Below are 24,850 nucleotides of genomic sequence, written 5' to 3' on the forward strand. Positions count from 1 at the left end.
TTTCAGGTTTATCGTTATTCTAATTTCGACTCTAACTTGTTCGACATACCAATATTTTGGTCAAATTTTTATTAGTACTAACATTGTATTAGATAAGTAAGTCCCTAAAAAATTTTACTATAAAATAATTAGATTTTAAACAAATACATTTATAACACACATTAATCCTTTTTATAAAAGGATTAATCTGTCTCAAGAACTTCTAAAATAATAAAAATTTGATGAAGATTAAAGTATTTAATTTAAATTTTTTTTGCGACTAATTTAAATAATTATTCAAAAAAATTATTAAACAAAGAGTTAAAAGCATAAAAAATATGACAATTAAATGATAAAGAATGATTAAATCTAATTAAATAATCACCGCACATTTTTTTAATTTAGTATTCAGATCTTCTAAAGTAAAAAAATTAATAAAATAATAAATCAAAAAATTAATCACTATTAAAATTTGGAGATAAGTACTTTTTTCATCTCCAAGGTCTGGGGTTGAAATCAAAATCGTCCTCGATCTTTTTTTTATTAAAATCATTGTCAACGTTACAAAACGTTATAAAATCGTTCTTTTTTTACTTCAATTTATTTTTTTACCAAAATACTTTTATTAAATAATAAAAATAATTAAAAAATTAAAACAAAAACCTAACCCCCCTACCTCTCATCACACTCCGTAACTCCCTCACCCTTCACTCCCTCACCGAAACTCCCACCCCCTCACCCCACTCCCTCACCCCCTCACCGTAACCCCCCACCCCTCACCCTCATGCCGTCGTTTGGGCTGCCTCGGAGGTGCACCCGCCGCCGCCCCTGCGTTCAACCGGTAGCCACCGGCCGTCACAAGCTTGCATAGAAGCACTGTCGTTGCCGTCCAGCTCCCGACCTTCTGCTGTTCGCTGTCCGAGTTCTCCCTACCTTCTCCCTTCTGTGCCGCGAAATCACCGACGGTGGCTCTGCTCCTCACATCGTCATCAATGGCGATTGTCTGTGGGTTCGGCGCCTCCCAAGGAAGAAACCGAGCCCTGTTGTTGCTTCTGCTTTTCTACTTTTGCTTTCTGCCTTCTGCTTCTACTTTTGCTTCTATTTTTGATTTTGTTGTTGCTTCACCATTGTTGATTCACCCTTCACAATTATTGTTGTTAATTTATTATTGGTGATACTGCTTCTGATTATAGTAAATTATTAATTGCTTCTGATTATAGTAATTGCATGATGATGATTTGGCTATGGTGGCAGTGTTGGTTCACCCTTCTCTTTCTCTGATCTTTGTTCTTCCTATTTTTTCTGTTTTCTTTTTTTAATTTTTGAAGAACATATACATGATTGATGATTGATTGTTACTAATTTTGTGATTATTGATGTTGGATCGTTGATTTATTTTGTGAATGATGTTGTTGCTGAATTTTTTATTTATTTTGTTATTGTGAATGAGAAGAAGAAGAAGATGAAGAAGAAAGAAAATATGAAAAGAAGAAGATGAAAGATGGGAACTGATGATGATGATGATGGGATGAGATTCGGGGTGGAGGGTTAGAGAGTAGGAGGAAGGGAAATTGGGAGTGGGTTTGGGGTGAGGGGAGAGACGAAAAGATGCTGGGTGTGGGTGGGGTGGGGTTTTATTTTTTTTAATATTATTTTTATTAATAGTCAGGATAATTTGGTCCAAAAATTATCCAACAAAATAAAAAAGAATGATTTTATTTTATAATGTTTTGTAACGTTGAGGATGATTTTAATGAAAAAAAAAGGTTGGGGACGATTTTAATTTCGACCCTTGGAGACGAAAAAAGTACTTATCCCTAAATTTTATAACTTTTATTATTTTATTATGCGTGAGTTTCACTGTTTTATTTTAAGAATGATTAACTTCACTTTATTACTTTATCTATGGGTTAATGTTCAAATTCGTCCCTGAAAGATCACGCGATCTTCATTTTCGTCCCCGAATGATTTTTTTAATCAAATTAGTCCCTGAAAGATAAACTGTTAGTCAAATTAGTCCTTCCGTCAATTGGATGATGACGTGACACGCCACGTGGCAGGTCAGTAACACGTGGCACGCCACGTGACAGGTCAGTGACAGGTGGCATGTCACGTGTCACTTGACATATAAAAAAATTTTCAATTAGTCAAAATAGTCCTTGAAAGTCTAGACGTAAGTCATTTTCATCACTCAAATTTTAAAAATTAGTCAAACTAGTCCTTAAATAATTTTTTATTTTTTCTTCATAAAATTATCTTTCTCCTTTAATTCTTCTCAAAATCTCTCTTATTCTTTTCTATTCTAAAACCTTTTTTGTTACATTACTACATTTTGCTAGAATATATATATACTCAAAATTGAAATGTATGTATTTATTAACCTAAACAAAGTTATATGCTCAAAATAAAAAATTTATGTATGTTAACCTAAACAAAGTTATACCACTATTTTTTTCTACTATATCTTTTTTTTTTCCATTATGCTATTACTTATATATAGGAGGTAATGGTAGTGATACTTAGAGTCAAAATTCAAGAAGATTCACAAATTTTGCTTCAATTCCAAACTTTACAAAATATTAAAAATTTGTTGGTTAATTATTATTATTATTATTATTATTATTATTATTATTATTATTATTATTATTATTATTATTATAAATGAATTGCTTCTTAAGCGTAATACGTATAAACATCATAATAAATTTTTGTGTTTCATATGTTTGAGATAGATTATATAATTTTTCTTTTAATTTCACAAATCAATGAGATAAAATGAAATAGGAAACATTATACCTATGCATAACACAGGCTACTCCGCACTAGTACATTATATAAATAGATATGCTTCGTATTAAAATAAAATTCCTTTTGTTTTAAATGAAATATTTAAAAAATTATATTAGAATATTAAGATTCAAAAAGTGATTCCATAAACCAGATTTTCAATTATTGAGTTTTACTATATAAATTAAATAATAATAAAAATTATAATTTTAAAAAATTTAAAAGATTTAAAATTTAAAATAATTACTATATTATTTAGTAAAATTTAAAATATTAAATTTTTAAAAATATAATCAACAATAATTTGATAAACTCATTTAAATAAAAAAATTCACATAAAAAATTATAATTTGAAAATGTAAATTTTTAAAATACAAATGACAAAATAACTTTATAAAAATTTAATTATTTTTATTATTTTATATAAAGAGAATTTTGTTTATTAAGGTTTAAAAAATAATATTAAAATTAGTAGTATAAAAAAATATTATAAATTTAATATTATAAAAAAATTATATAAGGACTAGTGTGACTAATTTTTAAAATTTGAGGGATGAAAATGACTTACGTCTGGACTTTCAAGGACTATTTTGACTAATAGAAAAATTTTTTATATGTTACCACGTGTCACTGACCTGTCACGTGGTGTGCCACGTGTTACTGACCTGTTACGTGGCGTGTCACGTTATCATGCCACGTGGCACTTAACGTGACACATCATCATCCAATTGACGGAAGAACTAAATTGACTAACAGTTTATCTTTCAGGGACTAATTTGATTAAAAAAATCATTCGAGGACAAAAATAAAGATCGCGTAATTTTTTAGGGACGAATTTGAACATTAACCCTTTATCTGTTCTCTTATCTTAGAAGAACTATTTTTTTTCTAAACTCAATTCAAAAAACTAAATTAGCAAAATTGGATCTCTTTGAGTTGCTAGTACTAGTGTACTCCAACTGGAAGCACGGTTGGACTGTGCCTATTTGGACCGTTATTAGTGAAATTAGAGTTTAAATAAATGTAATTTTGTAAAATTAATTTTAGACAAAAATGAGTTTATGTCAATATAATTTATATTTGATAATTCTAAACTAAAATTAATTTTGATAAATAAATATTATTTAGATAATATTTATTAAAATTATTTTTAGAAAAATAATTACTAAAAAAGACATAATATTAAATTATAGTATTATTTTTTAAATATATTTAATTTTTTAATATTTTTTAGTATGTTTTTTATATAATATTTTTTTAGTACTTTTAATATTTTTTTGTATGCTGTAATTTTTTACTACTACTACTACTACTATTATTATTATTATTATTATTTGTAGTTAATTTTTTATTTAATTTATTTTATCTAATAAGATCAATAAATTATATTATAAAAATATAATAATAAATATAATATACAAAAATTGTAACTATAAAAGTGTACAATATAAAAAAAAAAGAGAAATTGTATACAAAACAATAAAAATTCTATAGATAAAATAATATATATAAAGAGTAGGAGATAAAAAGAAAATAAAATTTTAAAATTAATAATTGAACACTAATTACTAAATGCAAAAGTTATTACTTCTTCTAAACATGGATTTGAATACAAAATTATTTTGTATTTAAAAAAAATTTGCCAAACAAAAATAAAAGCGTTCAAAATTATAATTTTTTACCATATTTCAAACATTAAATCAAACACACCAAAAATAAAAAACCTGACTTGCGAATTAACTCTCAAATCTATTATTTTCTGCTGGTTGATTTGCTATTGTAATTTGCCACATTATCATGTACAAAGAAAATTATAGCATACAGATATAAAGATAAAGATATTCCCTTTGGTTCAATATAAAGGTGACACTTGGATCTATGCTGATTATTGGGGGAGCAGCTTGCAGAGCTTTTTGAGTATCTTGTAGAGCTGCTTTATAATGGCTCTATATTATAGCTAAGTTGGTGGAAGAAAAAATTTTCTATAAAAACTCTAATAAAATAAAAAAAATAAAAAATAAAATATCATAAAATATTGCATTAACTTATGAATACATCTTGTTCAAAATGATAAATTCAATAAAATTTAATATTATGTTTAAAAAAATAAAATAACAAACCATAAAATTACTAAAATATTCATAATAACCCAAATTTTTGAGAAATTCGAGGATTATGAAGAACAAGAGGGAGATCCTACTCAGGTCTTCGCAATGGTCTCTGAGAAATTTCATTCTCTATCTTTGCCTCAATATAAAATACCCTTAAGATGAAACTACTTTAGTTTTCTTATTAGTTATAATTAATTTAGGGTTTAGTGTGATATATATATTAATTAAATTAATTAGCTGTATAATTTAGGATAAAACACACAATTAAATTAAACCCAACTCAATATTACATAATTCACCAAAATAAAAAAACGTAACATAAATCTCCCCAATCACTTCTCTATATAAATCGAATGAGTCAAACTAGATTTTGATCTCTATGTAAATCTAATCACCCTAACTCGATTTATGCATGCATGCATGCTGTCCTAGTAAATAAACAGAGTAATTAGATTTATTAGAACAGCATGCATACATGCATAAATCGAAATAGGCTGATTAAATTTATATAGAGAACTAAATCTAGTCTGACTCATTCGATTTACATAGAGAGATAATTTGGAAGATCCATATAGTATTTTTTTATTTGGGTGAATTGTATAATATTGATTTGGATTTGGTTCAATTGTGTGTTTTATCCTATCATTTATTTATTATAAATGATTTGATTTAAATTATTTGTTATAATTAATTGATTGATATAAATTATAATAAATTTGTAATATTCAAATATCTAATCAAATTAATTAGTTGATATAATTAATTCATCATAATGAATTATATTATTTAATGAAATAAAAAAATAAATTAAAAAATATTTTTAGAAGCATGCCACATCAATTTTATTATTAAGTGTAAAAATTTAAGTTTTATATAATAAAATAGATAATAATTTTGGCCCTTCTATTAACTAGTGTTGTAAATTTTTTTTGCTTCATTTTTTTCTTTTCATTGCATTTCGATGGAAATAATAAAAACACAAAAACTCTTCTTTATTTTCCCCACAAAAAAATTCACCAATAACAACCAGAAAATTTCTTCTCCAATCTAAGAACAATGCGTGAAAATTATACTTAATTTGCTTGTGTTGAGAATTTTTTTTATGAAATTGTTGTTGAATTGGTCTTAAATGTTTTGAAAAATTAGCCGTCAGGAGTATATTTGATGCAAATAGAAAACTTTTGGAACAAAATTGAAACAAAATAAAACTTAGGAGTATTTTTGAAATTTTTGTCAAATTTCAAGGACAAAAAATATACTTTACCTAAAAAATAATAATAATCTTACCTCAAATTTCTTCAAAGAAATTGGTATGAGATTAAAGAGAAAAATGAGAACACTTTTATAAGTTTGAAATTTTGATGGGAGTTTTCATTACAAAGAAATTGAACTTAGAGCTTTGGAACCATGTAAGATCGATCTCTCTCTCTGTAAAAAATAAAATATCTCTCTCTGTAAAAAATAAAATTTCTTCAAGGAGGAGGTGGTTTAATAACAACAGAGCCATGGCACTTTATTGAAGTTATAAGAATGGCTTTATTATTAAAATATCATTTGATAGATAATTATTAAAACCAGATATATTATATGACACGTATTTATTTTATTAGAATAAATATATGAGTTACTAATATATTTAATACTAAAAATATAATTTTCTCTTAGTATAACTAAGTTCATCAAAGAGTGCTGGTCTTAATCCATATCGGTAGATTTTAAACTCAATTAATATATTAATAAACTTAACTTAACTTGCACTAAATTAGGTAAAATAATAACATAATAATAATATATTATTATTATTATTTGAGATGCCTGTTCTACTGTACTTTTAGTAAAAAGTTGCTTCGTCACAAAATCGGGCTGTTACAAGTCACGACGTCGCAACGCTATGGGTTGTAGTAGCACGTGTGTTTTTTGAGTGCCAACCAGGTTTTTTGAAAGGTTAGTTGCTAGGATAACCACTTGATTGCATATAGAATTGGTTACCTATACTTTTTCTTTCCATTTTTCACATAAAGCGCTACACCTATCACGAGTTATATGTATTTGGATTTCAAAATTTAAAACGTAAAGCATGACGGGATATATATTATATATTGTAAAGGATAACAAAGGTGTTATGTTATACATTGATGGAAAGTTTGAGAGGTTCCCTAAGATGGATATTGACTTTATTTGCTTCTTTGATCTTCAAACTCTGTTCAAAAAACTAGGATACAGTGATTATAAGATAATGTATTGGTTTGATTTTGCTCCTTCATACTTTAAGTCTGGATTACACCCAATTAATGGAGGTAAGGAAATAATGAAATGCGAGAGAATAAACAGAAGAACAAGAAAATTGATGTGTTTCACTTGTACTTTGATCATCCAATAATGGACACTCCATTGGATGATTTATATTTTCTATTTGATACAGCTGAAGTTGATGATGAGTCCAGGCCTCCAACAATGATGAGTATGTAAGCAAGGAGGACGAGCTGTATAGACCACCTCTACCAAAAATGGAGGACGAAAGTGAAGAGGATTGTGTGATTGTAAAAAAGAAGACAAAAATGAAAACAAAGGAAGTTAGTCTCCCCTGTTGTTCGACAAGCTATATATATGCCTCAATGCATGTAAAAAGGGCTTCAAGGTTGGATGTAGAAAGTTGATCGATCTTGATGGTAGTTTCTTGAAGGGGTGTTTTAGATGCCAGCTACTATTTTAAAAATAATTAGGGACTAAACTGTCTTTTTTAAAACCTGATAGGGACTTATACTAGATAATCATTTTTTCAAGTTGGTGCTTCCGGAATTGTTCAATCTCAAGGGCCTTTAACCTTGCCAGGACCATCAGCAACAAGCATGGCTAGTCAAGTTGAACAAAATTTTTACAATTGTTGCTAAAGGACACTAAATTATCTGAGAACTTAACCATGATATCATTCGTTCGTTGTTTGACAATCTGCAAAACATTGAAATAGTGCCACAAACCATTTGGATTGGACAAAATGCTCAAGCCTAAGAGCAAAGCAGCCTATTGTGAAGCCACCTAACATAGTAAATCCACTAGTTCAGTCAAGCACCCCACCATCAATTCTATCATATCAAACCCTTCAAGGCATCTCGCCAAAAGCACTGTCTGCTGCAAGTAAGAAAACTCGCTCATAGATGTTCTAGTTCATACCCAATCCTAGATTCAAGGTTCCGAAGAAGAAATGATGATACACATATTGAGACCTACTCGTAAGTGTTGTTTTGTTAATTTCAAACTATAATCATGTTGTCTATAACTTTCAAGTAGTCTTTTGGTTGTATTGGGATAATCTTAATCCTTTTTAGGTTCATGCAGATGCTAGTGCATGCATGTATCTTCATCACATTTTGATGGAATTAGCATTGCCAAAATAGGCTTCTTGAGACAATTAAACTTATTAGCACATGCATGTATCTTTCCACTTACTCGTAATAGGCTTTTTTACGTTATGGTGAGGTGCGGTTAGATCATTGCAGTGAATAAGAAGATAAATTGCTTAGAGCACTTGACCATGGTCAGGTTAGTAGGACAGAATCTTTGCAGGTACAGGAATGGATTTCATTTCGACTATTAATTCTCACGGGAGTTAGTAGCGAATCGAAATAAAACAAGGCATTTAGCGCTAACCACCGTGTATAACGTAACTTGGACTCTAGATGATAGACTCCAAGTTGAGAAAGGTTGAGTATACCTTAATCTATCCTGGTTGCTGTTTGGTTTTTCATATTTTACTTAGATATCTCAATTCCTATAAATAGATTTACCATAAACAAACCATTACTTTTCCACTCATTAGGAATTTAAAAAAAATACACAAGCTTGTCAATATATGTCCAAGTCTAATCTACTAACATTTTCTAGAATGCTTGATTAAAAAGAGTCAACCTATCATCCTTAAACCTATCACAAATACAAGCACATTACACATTTTACTATTTCAATCAATTTTCGTCCCAGAATTATGAGGTTTTTTCTAGTGCCCTCATCCTATTTTCAAGCTCCAACAATCTCTCTTCAACCTAGCCATCATCACCACTTCTACCATGAAAATCAACAACCTTTTTCACACTAACTTTTTTGTAATTAATGTCAAAAACTAATTCAAACCATACGAAGAAGTCTCAGTGAATTTGTTTTTGCTGCTCAACAAAAGTTCATCCTTTTGCTCAGAACCAGTACACAAACAAATGCATCAACAATGATTTTTCGAAGAACATTCTTATTGAAATTTAACCTTGTACTTTGGGCAACCAAAGAACAATTTCTCTGAATTATCAGGAATCTTTGACTTCGATACGATTACATATAATCCACATCACATTTTGGGTGCTGTACTTTGGGAATTTTCGCATGTATCCTTGCCTAGGTTATCACCTCCGTTTTGGGTCGCTCTTTGTTGATGGCCACTTGATGCCAAAATGCTTCCCACACTGCGTGACATTATAGCTGTGATGTATTTTGCAAATGAATAATCTACTTAGGGTTTCAAATTCATGGAGGACTTAATGATACACCTCAGTAGTGGACATTAACTTCTGACGGATAAAGACTGCAACGGCTAACGACATCTAACATTGGAGATCGATTTGTGTATTTTTAATCCTTAGGAACTAAAATATTCGGTCCGAAATTCTTCGTCGACAGATTTGGGGTATTACTTTGTTGGGTTTATTTATCTTGTGCCTTTTTTAACAACACTATCTTGTGCCTTAAAAGTAGGGGTCGTTGTGCGGTTTGGATAAGTTTTTTAGTTAAAAATTCATCCGATCTGAACACTAATTTTACTTGCGGTGCGGTTTGGATTGGATGATTTAAAAAAAAATTCGATCCAATTTCAAGCAGTTTGAATTAGATTAGATTTGCGATTTTGTAAATTAAAAAAATAAAATACATATAACAAGTCTCAACATCAAATTTTAAATAATCAACAATGACACAAGTCTCAACAATATCTTAAAAAGCCAACAATAACATAACAATAGAAATAAAATTATAAATTAGTTAAAATAAATAAATAAATAACATTTTGAAGATAAAATATTTATTAAATAATACATAAATAATATAAAAATATATAACAAATTGAACATATTATAAATATAATTGTAAATATAATAATAAGATAATATTATAGCATATTGTGCGATTTGGATTGAATTAAATCAGTTATAAAAAGTAGATCCAAAATCCGATCCAATCTAACGATTTGCAAAAAATAAAATCCAATCAAATTCGAATTAATACGGTTTTAATCGATTTTCGATTTAGATTGGATGAACGATTTAATTTGGATCGATTTAAATTTGAACACCCCAACTTAAGAGCATTTAAGATTACAAATTGAAAATTTTTTTATTAAAAATATAAAAAATTTAAAATTTTAATACATTTATTTTGTATTTATTAAATAAAAAAAATTAAAACCTTCTATTAATGGTAAGCTTATAGCTAAACCCTACTTTGTTTATTAAAATATAGATATGATATGCCAGAGACTCACAGCAGCCCATTATCAATTGTTACAAAATCTTCTTCCACATTATTGATCTGTTTTAAAACATAATACTCTCATCATCACATGATAGTTTTTGGAGATTTATTTTAAATATGAATAAGCCATAAATTATTCTTGTTTTTCTGAGCCTAGCCAAATGAAAAGCATAAAAATTACTAAATATCAGTTCATATTTATTTTGGTCATCACATTCAATCCTATGTGTCGGTGTGTGTATGTATATATATATGGTCGGTGGTGGATGCGAGGAAGGGCGAGCATGGGGCTTTGGCCCTCCCAGGGTTTTCTTATTTTCTTTCCGAATCAAGATAAAATTGTATTTAACTTCGGCCTTGGTAAAATTGCATAGCCAAACTACAAGGTTAGAAGTTCCTAATCTTAGTTCTGCTATTTACTTTGGTCATCGCATTTAATTCAATGTAACCAGTGAGAGGTCTACTGTTCCACAAAATGAATAAATGATGAAGAAAGAAAAGATTTACAACTATAAGTACTCTTTTACACTGTAATTTGATAATCATTATCCAATTCATATAAAAGGTACAAAATTTTGCATTTCCTGTATCAGTTACTAAGCAAGTTCCATAGTCACTCAGAATAAAATCCGATGCTGGCCGAAATAATAACAATGTACATACCTCCAACGCATCTCAATACTTCAAATATTGCAGGGATCAGTTTGCATTTCCATCTTTGATCATCAAACAACACTGAATGCTGACGATAATGTAGATGAGAACCGAGAGGCAAGTGTCTGAGAAGCAAATTGTTGAAACTGCTTCTTGGCATCTGAAAGAAAACCAAGTTGTTTAAGTCATAACAAGTTTTACTGTTAAATAGCACCAAAAGCACCAGTATATCCCCTTCAGGCTTTCCTAGTTTTCGTATTTAAAAAGAAAATAGATAGAAGTGTGTTTTCTTGTTTTCTTATCCGCGAAGAGAGGATGGTAAAAATGGTTCAATGAAAACTTAGAGATAGCATGTTCGTAGATGAAATGGAACACAAGCATGCATGTTTGACATGTATTCATATCATTTGAACAAAGACAATTATTCATATAAAGCAGGAGAAATTAGACCAGATGAATTGCAGAAATAACTGACACAGCATCACACACACTGTCACACAAGGCCCAATGGTCAACTCGCACAAAAAGTATGGGTACCAGTACAAGTTCTTCCACTTTATCAAACCTTTTACATTATGAGACTAAAATAATGTTGCTTGTCACTCCACCATTTCCAGTAATCTACCATTATGGTTATAATTATAACAACAGTAATAATAATATCATATAATTTGCAACAAATATGGACTGCAGGCATAGCAATGTCCCAACCATAAGAAATTATGACTCAGTTATTAAATGAGTCACATTGATGCCTAGTAAAGCCCTTCCCCCAACCAGGAACAAGAAACACATAAACAATGAACTCAAAACATGCATTAATTAGGAACTTAATATGTCAACAACTTCACTATAAACAAGCAGAAACAACAAGTTTGAAGAGATTGTTTTTGCAAAATTAAGCTGTTACCAAACATGCACAGAGCCCCCCCAACCTAAATCTTTACTTTTCACTGTATTAGCATACACAAAAGGATGGAAAGCAGAATGTCAATAAGTGAAGAACTGAAGATACTAAATACCAGAGCTAAACATTTGGAGTTACAAGCCAAGAATTATATAAAGATTCTGTTGGTCAACAAGTGCAATAAGCTGAAAGAAATTGAAGAACATCAATAATAAACTCACCTTTTTTGCATTTGGTAAAACCAACAATATTTGCAATGCTCAAAGTCACACAAACTCCTATGACAAGGAGATAATCAGCTTGAAGCCTTATGAGTGAGAAGATTCCCAACACAATCCATGCAACTGCCTATAGAGCAATACAGATAAATGGTTACACAGATTACCAGATAGGAAGATAGTAGACACCTAAATTACAAACAATATTTGAAACCATGTTAATTCACAATTATTTATTAGATACCTAAGCTTCAATCAGTGGGAAGAACCATGCTTGCTTTTTTTTTTTGTTATTAATAGATGTGAGAACCATGTTAATTCTCCATCTGGATCTAGAACTTGAGACAATTGGCCAATGAATCTATAAGGAAATTAGCATATTATGTACTACCTCTCGATATTGCACATATTGCTCCCCTTACTGAGTAATCACATAAACTACATCTAACACTGTAAGGGAGTAGGAAAAACCAGAATGGCAATGCAAACAGTAACTAATCTATATTTTCTTACTGTAAGGTAAAGGGTCCACCAGAAAAGCCACGAATCTTTCTTGTTCATCCGAGCCAATGACTGTTGGGAAACAAAGCAAGTACAGTTAAGACGCAGTTATCTAGTATAAAGCATTTGAATCAAGAATACAAGATTACAGCCATCAAAACAAGGAATACGTACCTCTTGGTCAAGACATTCAAATTTCCAAACACTCTCACCCAGATCATTTATTTCATTCCACCATCTCAAACCAACCAAAATCCGCCCACTCACATTTTTTACTACCCAGAAATCAAGGGCAGCAAGAAGGACAGTCACCACAAAAATGATGACAAAGTTATCAATAAAGAGGGCCGAGAGTATGTAAAATGCCAATGCTGCAGCCTGCCGAATTTTTTTTGTTTTGTTAAATATGTTGTTGACTATTAAGAAATAAATATGGCTCATAGGAAGATATGCAAAGAGATCATAATCAGATACACCAAACCTTGAAGAGAACATGAAAGAAGCATGTCTTCGGATTGGCGTAGTTTTCAGTTACAGGCTGCACATGCAATAGAACTTAATTAATTATTAATTACTCAAATCAAGGAAATAATTTCAGCTTCATTCAGAAAGGGGACAATAACCCTCCTTAAATTAATTCTCTCCAATAAACAAAAGAGTAGTACAAAGTCTGGTTCTGTATCCGAATCTAGATGCGGCAACAGAAAGTAAAATAATAGAGCCGAAAAAGAGAAAAAGGGGGGGGGGGGGGGGAGGGAAGAAGCATTGAGTCATCAAATCAAATCAAAGCAAGTCACCAAACAAAATCAAATCAAAGCAAAATAAACCATTCAGCGTTTACATCTACGCTGCTCGATTCCAAATTTCCTGATTAACGAAAAATTGGAACCTCCTTAGCTTGTATCATTAGAAAGAGCGCCTCAATGAACGAAAATTGAAAGACGCTACATAGAGCTAACGGTGGTGAAAGCCAGATCTAGGAATAAGGGTGAATCACATCGTGTTAAGGAGCTGGTTCACTCAGTGACTCACCTGGTTGGGATCCATGAGAGAAAACGGAGCATAAGAGATCTCAAAACCCCGCAGAGATTTTTCAGTCCAAGCAAGTCTCCTCACGCGCTCACTCCGATCCAAAATAATGAAATTGCGTTAACTTCCCTCTATTTGTTATTGTTAAACTTATACCGCATTACCGCATGAACCTCTTTTTATTTCTCCTGTACATGTTAATAATCAAATTAGTCACATGGCTCATCTTTTAAGTTTGTTTTTAAAGATTTTATCAATTAAATTAAAGATAAATAATTAAATTTATTCTTAAAAAATATTTATTTTTTAAATTAATTTTTTTAAAAAAATTTGTTCATCAATAATTTTAAATTAATCATGTTAGTTTTTTTATTATTTTTTTTTTACAATATCAAATTTTGTTAATATGACAAGTTGAGTGATATTACAATACACACATAAGAATTTTAATCAACTACTAATACAACATTATTTATTGTTTACTTTCTTGCATTCTTTAATTAATGTTTATGCTATTTGAATCCAAATCACTCAATTTAACTTATCTAACTAGCCTAATTACTCAATTATTATTGTTTGATCTATTAATTCTTGTGGGATCAACACTTACTCATCTGAATTATTACTTAATAAGACCCGATATTTCGAAAATCCGCACCAACTTTTTATTAAATGACTGTTTCACCTTTCATTGTCTAATTACTATTTTGTCCTTAGACTTTTATATAATTATCATTATACCTCTGACCTTTTTCAAAAGTACTATTATACCCCTAATTTTTTTAAAATTATTATTGTATTCCTGAACTTTTTAAAATTACTATTTTTCTCTGAATATTTATGAAATTATAATTTTATCTCTAAACTTTTAAAAAACAGTATTTCATAAGACTATCTTACTCCTAATAATTTATTAAATGACTGTTTTATTCTTTATGTCTCTTAGTTACGCTTTTATTCTTAAGCTTTTATTAAATGACCGAATTACGTTCATATCTCTTTTTAATTACATTTTTGCTCCAAACTTTTTACATAAAGACCATTTCACCCTTAAAAACTTCTTTGTTCAAAATTTTCTTTTATTCTTGGCCAATATTAACCATTAATGCTTTCTAATTGATCATTTTGAATCTTTCTTTCTAAAGTACTCTCTTTAATAAACCAGTTAATTTTCTCTTTTAATTTTTTTTTCTTTCTTTCTCACTTTAAATCTTTGAGTACTTTTCTTAAAATTTTCTTTGTGCATCTCTTCAAGACTTTTCTTTCTTATACTTCAATCTTTTATTTTTACCTTTTGAAAAGTTCTTAAACAAACTTAAATATAGTATTTTTCATCGAAACAAGCTTCGGCTATAAGTGTTTTCAATACCTTACTCATTTGCAAACATTCTAATGGCATTTAAACCTCATCAATTATTCATTAAAGCACTCAGTTTCATCATTCAATAATCAAAATCATCAATCAAACATCAAGGCACATATAAGTAGGGGTGGCAAACGAGCCTAAATTTGTAACACCCTAACTATCAAAATGTTACGCTTCCGACTGCGCCACTCTGATAGCTCGGGTATTACGACTCTTAAAATATTTAATACTAAAATATGAGCCTGTTTAAATCTTAAACCGAATTTTCAAAACATACACGCATACTTTTCAATACAATTACAATACTTACAAATAATACATGTATATATACATCACTCCAATATATAAACTTCACATATCAAAACTCCTATCCCTCTTGCTAAAATTATAATATTAATGGCGAGGGAAGAATAATAATAACTAAACTAAATCATCTTCTGTCGTATACGCTAAACTCAACTACTCTTCATAAGCTTCTTCGTCCGTTTCCTGAAAAGAGAAGTCTGTAGGGGGGTGAGAACCTAACCACATGGTCTCACCACAGATTTTCAGAGTTTATTATAAGAAGATATTTAGTAGGTAAATTGTTTTTCAAACTCAGTGATTAAGTATCCAGAAATCCAAAGCACAGTTTTTCTTTTAAAAGAAAATTAGAAGTTTCCTAACAGTATGAATGACCAATCATAGCCTTCAACTCAGCAACTCAAACAATTTCACAACCAAATCATCATCTCATCATCAATATCCAAACTCAAAGGTACCACAACAGAAACAAACACAGGCAAAACATACAAGACAAACACAGGTATAGATTACAATCACAGCAAATAGCTCAGATAGCAGTTAATAACAGTTAAGCAATTAGGCAAACCCAAACAAATTCAAACTCAAGCAAAGCATACAAGTACATATGATGAATACCTATCCTATGGCTATTGATATCAACTGTCGGTTACGTAGCCATCCCGACATGTTCTCAAGCTCAAAAATACACCATGGGGAAAATTCCCAAGCTGACATGGGGAAAGAACGCCCCAAGCTCAATAATATCCATGGGATGAATCCCAAGCTGACATGGGGAGAAGAGACAGCAGCCCAAGTTGACATGGGGAAAACAATACCCCAAGCTGACATGGGAGAAACAACACCCCAAGCTCAATAGTAACCACAGAAAAAATTTTCGGCTGACATGGGGGCAACACCCCAAACTCAAGATATTCAATCATTTCTCATAATTATCAGTTTCATTTCCGATACCAATTCATATATCATCTCATCATTCCCAATTTTACTTAATTCATTGATCATACAATTATTCAAAAATCATAAAAATCAACCTTCACTCTCATACTCATTCTCATCATATATTCTCATCATACCACTTGTTACTTTCTTCAATAATTCAGATTCAAAATATAATTTGTTATTTTCTAAATAAGTCAAGCAACAAATGTAAGCTTCTTCTTCATAGTTCCAAAAATAAAATTATAGAATCCTTGAAAATCTAAGTCTTTCTAAAGGACCATTTTTAAACAAAGTCTCCAATTTTTATAAGAATTTGGGCAGCATCTACTCTAAAATTCGGACTATGCCATCCTTGCGGGTCCCATCAAAACCACATTTTTCAGCCCATTCTCAACTAGTTTTCAATATCAAATCCTTTCCATAATCAAACCAAATTCCAATATTAAACATCTCCCAGTAATTCAAGAAAATCAATTTAACAATTTGAAATTCCCGACCTTCTCAAACAGTTTCAAACCAATCAAACAAACAATCTCTCTTTCAACACAACTCAATTTAATTCATAAGACTCACGAAATCACAAAAATATACTTTAAGCATTAATATCGACTCATAACAACTCTGGAAAGTAAAACAAGCTTTAGAAAAGCGCCCCTACCTCGAATGTCGACACTATAATCCAAATGCGCCAACATAACCTTTTCTCTCGATCTTAAAATCACCGGCAGCTTCAACCACAGCTTCGCTCACTTTCCCAAGAATAGGAACAGCCCTTACTCACAACATGCGGCCCCGACACTCAAACCTAAAAATATTAACGTCACGAAAACCTTAATAATACATAACTGAATACTAACGCGAGGGTTTTTCAAAACATAACTACTTATTGAAATCACAAAACGAAGCAGCCGCAACTCCAAATCGACCCGGCAGTAGCTCCGACCATAACTTCAAGCGACAGCGGCGAGCAAAAACCCCGGTGACGACGGCTGTAACAACGCACAGTGTCAAAAACCTTCCCAGAATCCAAAAGAACAGAGATCAAAACCATAAAACCCTTACCGGCACAGTTTCTTGGCAACGGCAGCGAGGTTTCAAATGACAGAGGCAGCGTGAAGCTCCGGGGGTGCAGCCACAGCGGCGGTGGCTCCCAGTCTCCTCTTCTGTTCGTGTTTCCTCTCTCTCAGATCGGATGGATGGCGGACCTCTAGTAGCAGTGATGGAGCATGAGACGGCGGCGGCTGGGCTTGTCAGCGGTGGCGGCGAGGATGCAGCTCGGTGACGGTGACGCGGTGGTGGCGCTGGCTTCCCTCGGCGACGACGGCATGGATGGCCGCAGCGGCGCGAATCCTTCTCCCTCTTCGCGTCTCTCTCTGTCGATCTTTCTCTCCTCCGGCGTCGGTGGCTGGCGCGATGGCAAGCTAGGCGGCGGTGAGGCGCAGTTAACGGCGAGGCGTGGCGGATTCGGCGGATCGGTGGGGGACGGCGGCTCTCTTTCTTCTCCCTCACTCCCTCGACGCTCCCTCTCCTTTCCCCCTTCCCCGATTCTGTTTCCCCCTCTTCCCTTTCTTTCTTTCTTTGTTGCTTTTTGTTTGAAGCTGGTAGGTGTTATTAGGGTTTGGGGAAGGGAAAGATGGTGGGGGTAGAAGGGTAGGATTAGGGTAGTTTAGGTCATTTTTATTAAAAATAGGGATAGTAGTGTAATTTTATGAAATAAATAAAAAGTAAGATAATAGTAAACATCAAATTAAATATAAAGTATCCATCTTTAAAAAATACCTTTTAATTAATAATTTTTAAATAATTTATTTAGTTACTTTTAAAAATTAGGGGTCTTACAAAATTTGCCGGGTCGGCCCGCATACCCGCCAAAAAAGGTGGGTCAGAGTAAAAAATTGAGACCGCAAAATAGTAAAAGTTCGCCTAACCCGCACTGCGGCCTTTGACAGCACGGGACGGACTTTTCCGCCGGACTTAGTATTTTTTTGACAAGGGGTATTTTTGTAATTTTTTTGTCAAAATCCAACTTCCTCCAACCCAACTTACAAGAGAATGAAGATAAAAATTGAGTGTTATGGATTATGTTTATTTTGCTTTAAAAACAATATTTATAATTACAAAGACTTTAATGTTAGTGAATATAAAAATTATAAATTTATTAAAATAATTGTGAAATTATATATATTATTTAATAGTTAATAGTAAAAAAAGAGGAGATTTGGCGGGCTTATCCCACCAGCCTACAGTTAGGCGGGGCGGGACGGGCCAGCCCGCCAAAAGGCAGGATTTTGGCGGAGCGGGGTGGGGCGGGCTTCCCTCCTTGCCACCCCTACATATAGGTAGCGTTTATTTTTGTAGACAAGACAGAACATGACACTGAGATAGAAACAATAGAACGGAGACACTAAATATGTTTTGTGTATTGTGTTTGGATACAATATACAACATACTAATGTAATGTTCAGTATTATGTTTGGATAGACATGGACAGAACTAAAATATTATGCAAAATGACCAAAATAGACATATCTCCCTGTCTCTCTCTCCTTGCCCTAACCCTTCCTTAAACACCAACTCAGTCTTTCTTCTTCGTCAATTTATAAAATCTAAAAATCTGAAATTCCTAATTTGACTATTAATACTATTTGTTAAGGATATAGTCAAGTGAGGAATTCAATGGTATAACACTCTTTTTCCCTATACTGTTATTCTTAGGTGATGGTCATACTTGCAGATTTCATGCTGGTTTATCTTTCTACACCTACCATGTCTCTTAGACGTCAGCTTGCAATCAATGCAGGACCTATTGCTAAGTTCTTCCACAACTGCACGGATAATGCATTCCAGGTCTCTATATAATCTTGTAGATTATTAATTGAGGTTGATTACTTTTGCAATTATTATTGTTATTTTAGTTTTCCTACTAAATATTTGTATTGTTCTTAATTTCTTTTTCAGGTTGCTCTCTCTGAGACATCATATTCTTTGTTACAGAAGTTTGGTGCAATAACGGTGTGTATAATCTCATAACTTTTGTCTTATTACACCTTATCATTCTAATTCAATTTCTTCCTTCTTGTTGCCTTCTCTTAGTATATATTTTTTTAGTTTATGCAACTAATTGTTATACAAATGGTTACACTAAACAGCGTAATGGGGCTAAGCTTTTTGCTGTTGGAACTGCATCATCACTAGTTTGTTCTCATCCTCCTCTGTGATTTTTCTCACCCTCTTACATTTTATGCTTTCTTTTAATAAGTTTTGAATCTACTTTTCCCTTCACTTTAATATATGTTTCTCTTAAGTGAGATTAATGATCCTTTTGACACCTGATAATTATGGTTGTTATTTAATTAACTTTTTTCATTTTTTTTTGTTTCGGGGGTATGGTTTAGTTAGCTCTATGCTTCTGTATTTATGGTTAAATTTGTCTATGATGCAATTCTAATCTAAATTGTGGTTGTTTGCTTGTGCTTCTTCCGTTGTTGAACTTGTTTTTAACTCCATGAATTATAAATAAAATATATGCGAAATGCTGTCATAAATATTCTTCAAATATAAATATGTAAATCACTGATCAATTTTCTTTAAAGGATCCTTGATAATGTGATATATATCCATAACATTGCGCTTAAACATTTAATCCAACCAAATGTTCTTCCTCACCATTTTAAAGGAAAATGGTATCAATTGAGTCTAGACATTGACACATACTCTGTTCTGTATATATTTAAGTCGGGACAGCTGTGACAAATGCCTTGATTAATGCAAAGAAGGCTGTTGATAAGTCTCCCTTTGGAGAAATCGAAAATGTTCCAATATTATCTACCAGTGCTGCCTATGGTGTCTATATGGCAGTTTCTAGAAACCTCAGATAAATTATGTAATTAGCAATACCTTCCCTCCTCCTCTCTTCCTACGTGTCCCTTTCTGACCCTTCTGATATCACTGTTATGTTTTTCGTATGCAGGGAACCTTTTCTCCTAATTCATGAACACCTACAGGCATCTGGATTGTCACAAGCTACTTCTATGTTGCTTAAAGAGGCTCAATTGACTCCCTTACCATCATTGTGGGGATCCTTTATTTTTTTAGTTCATTATATTCCTATGTTTGTTGATCAGAAATTTGTACAATTGAGTGAATCATAGTATATATTAGTATTATCATAATGTTTTTAAAGTGTGCCTGCGATTTACTGGTAGAATCAATTATAGCAAAATTGATTTAGTTTAGAATTGATTTTGATGTAACATTATTTATATGATACAAAGAAAAAAGTTTTCTTTTCTCTAGAGGTGGATCTGAAAAAAAAAGACTAGAATTGTTTCTGATATGGGCTTGAATTTCGACCAAACAAAATGTAGAACATTCAAAATCAATTATTAATTGAATGTTCTCTGGAGGAGGATGAATTAAACAAGAGACACAATTTATTTTTTTATTTTTTTCTTCCATTATTCCTATCAAATTTGTATAATTATATTTTTTATTATTTAATTTTAAATGTATATTAGTAAATGCTACATTAGTGGTTTCTTTAATTAGTGGAAAAGACGGAGACATCATTTTGTGATGAGATGCATATAAATCAAGTTAATCAAGTAATCATAAACTTGCATTCCACCTTAAGAAGGATGGTACATATACATTTGAAATTGAACTACAATCAAGATATCTTTCTCTAACTGACTAATTGACATGCATGCATACATGCTAAACTTATGAGAATGAGATCAATATTTTGTCACAGATTCTTGACAGAAGCATGCCCTTTGTTTTTGGAACCTTCAGGAAAACAAATATCCAGGAGTTGGAACAAGAAACAATATATATGCCAAAGAAACTGGCGAGTCCGATTGAGCTGAGCATCACAGGCAGTGTGTATGTGACAATTATGCTTCCAATCCATAACACTAGAGCACATATAGCTATGCAGAGGCCACACACCCTTGTTGGAAAAATCTCAGAGCAGAGTAGTAGTTGCCGCATATTAAGGAATCTGTTTTTGACAAGTAGACAACAAACAAAAGCAAATACAAAGATGCTTAAAATGTGTACTTTTTGCAAACTATCTTAAAACATAATTTGAACCTTCCATTTCATGAAGCAAGTATTTAGCCAACTTAGGTGGCCAATTTGAAGGGTTAAATTTTGAGATATCCAGAGTGTCTTCAAAATGATAACAGAAATATAGAATTAAACAGGTATTAAACTACCAAAAAAAGCGTATCTTCTTCCTGAGATATCTATGAGCTTCATGTTTAAAGCTATACCAGGAAGAATCAACAAAGTTGTGACAACACTAATTAGGAATGATGTAGATTTAGAGTGTAATATAAAACCCAGTGTATCTATTTTTTATTGGTACTTTTGCACTAGCTTAACAAAAGAAACTTTATCATATTGAAAAAAAATTTGAAACTAATCTTGCTCTAATTTTCAAAATAAATTCTACATTTAAACATACGAAAGAAATTTCCTCACAATTGAATTGAAATTCAAAACTGATTATAACTTATCTGCAGTAATGTTAAACAAAATTATGCAGTAGTTTTAACTAAATTATTCATTAACATTAACAAAAGAAACAATTCTACACATATTGAAAACTAACTCTACACAAAAATGCCAACTTGTTATAAGTCTAAGATACCAAATTCTGCCGACAATAATAATTATGTATTAACATGTGCCAAATTGATAAGTCTAAAAAACCAAATGTACTATAAATCTAACCTCCAACTATGTTTCTTGAAAAGAGCTAAACTCATAAGTATGAAATATAGCTCTAACAAATCCAGTTTTTTTTACTGTCTCCCAGTGACCAAAAGATTTTTTCTAATTGAGGATTTATGGAGAACTTGACTGCAACAGAAATAATTTCATCATCGGTGAACCCAAGCTCACTAAGCATATCACCAACCTTTTTTTCCTCACAAGTCTTTACCATAGCTTGAGCAAAAGCATCCAAACGCTTTTTCTACTGATCGAACACATACATCAGGGTGTCAGTTAACTCCTTCATCATCTCGGTATCCTTTGCCCCTTTAGATGAGTATGGCTTTTTTCCTTGTTTCTTCTCAGAAGATGAAGCCATAGAATTCTATTATTGGAGTACGGATTCACTGAAATCATGGTTTGAGTTAAATATATCCATATTTTCTGCTTCCACTTCTTCATCTCCATCTTGTTGCACCTCTTCTTTAGCATTATTGTCACATACAGCAACAACACCGTTTGCCTTATCCTTAAAAAATATTTTCTCCAAACGTGGATAAAAGGAAAAATGTTTTCCTGGAGTATACAATCTTACTCTTTGTTTCTAGAAAACAAATAAAAGATCATCAAAGAGGGATAGAACTAATTATCAAGTAGAATAAAATTAAGTGAATCAAATCAAACATGAAAATTAACCTTCATATATGCAGCTAGAATCTCTTTGTTGTCCACAACCACGCATTGCTTCACATCATCCCATCCAAAATCGATACAGGCTGCCATATCAGCAGCAAATTGATATTTTTCTTTTAGCCTCTTAACCTTGTTCTTGCAATGACTTATTTGAAAGCCACCACATGAAAATCTTTCATTCATTTTCATAGCAAGCTTCTCAAAAGATCCAGGTTTAGACTAACCCACATCAATTATTCTTCCTCCACTGACAAGCTCCTCCATAAAACCAACAAAGTCTCGGTTTCTTTATCAGTCCAGACATGTCTGTCTATTTGTCTCTACTATATAGATTAACTCAATCAAAATTCAAGTGAGCATCCTAAACATATTATGACATTATTGTAAACAAATTACCATACTAATTCAAAAAAACACACATACAACAAATAAACTTATGAATACGATACATTTAAAGCAAGTGGTATATGTAGTCAAAATACAACATCAATAATGATTACAATTTCATTGTTAGGTCTTACAATAAATATCCAAGACAACAAATGATCAAAATAATTCAAATGAAACACACATACAACAATTAAACCAACTAATTTATATGGCTATACATCCACTCAATGTACATTTCATGTACTAAGTTGTCTCGCCAAGCAGTTCATTCGTTGCTGCCCTCTACACTGTCAATCATCTCATCGTCGCCATCTTCATTACCACCATGCTCCTCTCCAATATGTACGTGGTCATATTAAGCCGAATAAAGTTTTGCAGTAGACAACAAGCAATTATTATTCTATTTTGTGTCTTAATTTTGTAGAAACAAGGACTACTCAAAATTTTTCATCTCTTCTTAAGTAAACCAAAACAACGCTCAATAATGTTCCTAGCTGAAAAGTGCTTCTTGTTAAAATATTCTCGAAAGTTTCTAGGTGCATTTCTTCCATGGGCCCATTCTTATACATGATATCGAGTTTGCTTATATGGTGCTAGAAATCCCTTGTAATTAGTATAACCAGCATCCACTAAATAATAATTCCCTATAAATTAAAAAAGATACGTTATGGGGATTAAAAAATTTGTATGAACTAACATTTTAAACTATTTTTGTTACTTAAAAATTAACTATTACATACCAATTGGTATCTTGAGATTATTATTACGTGAAATAGCATCTCTAAGGACTCTTGAATCCAATGCGGATCCTTTCCATCCACTAAGTACGTACACAAGATTCATATCTCGATTGCATACGCCTAGGACGTTGGTTAATATTTTACCCTTTCTTGTTCGGTATCTTGATTTATCTTCTTCAGAAATAGTCACATCTATATATATTCCACCTAATGCTCCTAGACAACCCTAAACCCAAGAAATTTAAGTGTCAACACTAACTCTACAAAATTATACATAAGACAAAACCACTACCGTAGTTATTCACTAGATTTACCTTGAACCATTTCCATCGGGGATCTATGCAGACATCTGGAACAGGAACAGCCTTTGCAAATAATAAGCTTTGAACACGTATAACCGGGTAGAACACCTTATTGAAATACCTACTTATTGTTTCTCCTGACCTATAAAATCTAACTTGAAGTGTGCGATTCTTTTTATGATGAGCTAATATTATCAAAAATGTAATCACTTGCTCAGGTATACTTATACGACATTCATAGCTTAATCCACCCTGAACTTTAAGTAACTCACATAATCTTCCTAATGCATCTACACTCATCCTTAATTCCCAAATACAATTTTTATTGCCTCCTCCTATTATGTGCTTTAACACATCTCGTCTTAAGGAATTAGTATTAATTTCTCTATTCCTAATCAATAAATGTCCTCCTCTCCTATTTCTCAAATAAAAAAAATACAAAAATAAAAACTAATATCGAAACTGCCTCAAGGTCATATTAAATCATAAAAAGACAAGAAATCGTCTAAATTGCTTGGAGCGGTCCAATGGTTCCATTATTCCCTAATCAACAGGTCAAAAATATAAATAATAAATTATTATAAAATTATACAAATACTAAAAATAATCACCACCAACAAGAATAACAGCAACATAACCTACTAATTATTTTATTTTTGAATTCAAACAAATAAAAAGAGTTCAATATGATTTTTT

The 24,850-nt window shown here is 31.6% G+C and overlaps 2 protein-coding genes across 2 annotated transcripts; both read right to left on the reverse strand.

Moving 5' to 3' along the window:
* Nucleotides 1–10,868: 10,868 nt before the first annotated feature.
* LOC130947761 (Golgi apparatus membrane protein-like protein ECHIDNA) lies at nt 10,869–13,894 on the reverse strand. The gene is made up of 6 exons (XM_057876465.1): nt 13,701–13,894; nt 13,150–13,206; nt 12,843–13,046; nt 12,681–12,740; nt 12,171–12,297; nt 10,869–11,202 (listed from the first exon to the last, which is right to left on the reverse strand). Exons 1-6 carry the CDS (start codon nt 13,713–13,715, stop codon nt 11,114–11,116), a joined length of 552 nt encoding a protein of 183 aa, XP_057732448.1. The 5' UTR covers nt 13,716–13,894; the 3' UTR covers nt 10,869–11,113.
* A 9,483-nt stretch (nt 13,895–23,377) lies between these two features.
* LOC130949342 (uncharacterized) lies at nt 23,378–24,454 on the reverse strand. Its single transcript, XM_057878089.1, has 3 exons — nt 24,167–24,454; nt 23,853–24,078; nt 23,378–23,445 (listed from the first exon to the last, which is right to left on the reverse strand). Exons 1-3 carry the CDS (start codon nt 24,452–24,454, stop codon nt 23,378–23,380), a joined length of 582 nt encoding a protein of 193 aa, XP_057734072.1.
* Nucleotides 24,455–24,850: the final 396 nt, after the last annotated feature.

Source organism: Arachis stenosperma, chromosome 9 (assembly GCF_014773155.1).
Source record: "Arachis stenosperma cultivar V10309 chromosome 9, arast.V10309.gnm1.PFL2, whole genome shotgun sequence".
Taxonomy (NCBI): Eukaryota; Viridiplantae; Streptophyta; class Magnoliopsida; order Fabales; family Fabaceae; genus Arachis; species Arachis stenosperma.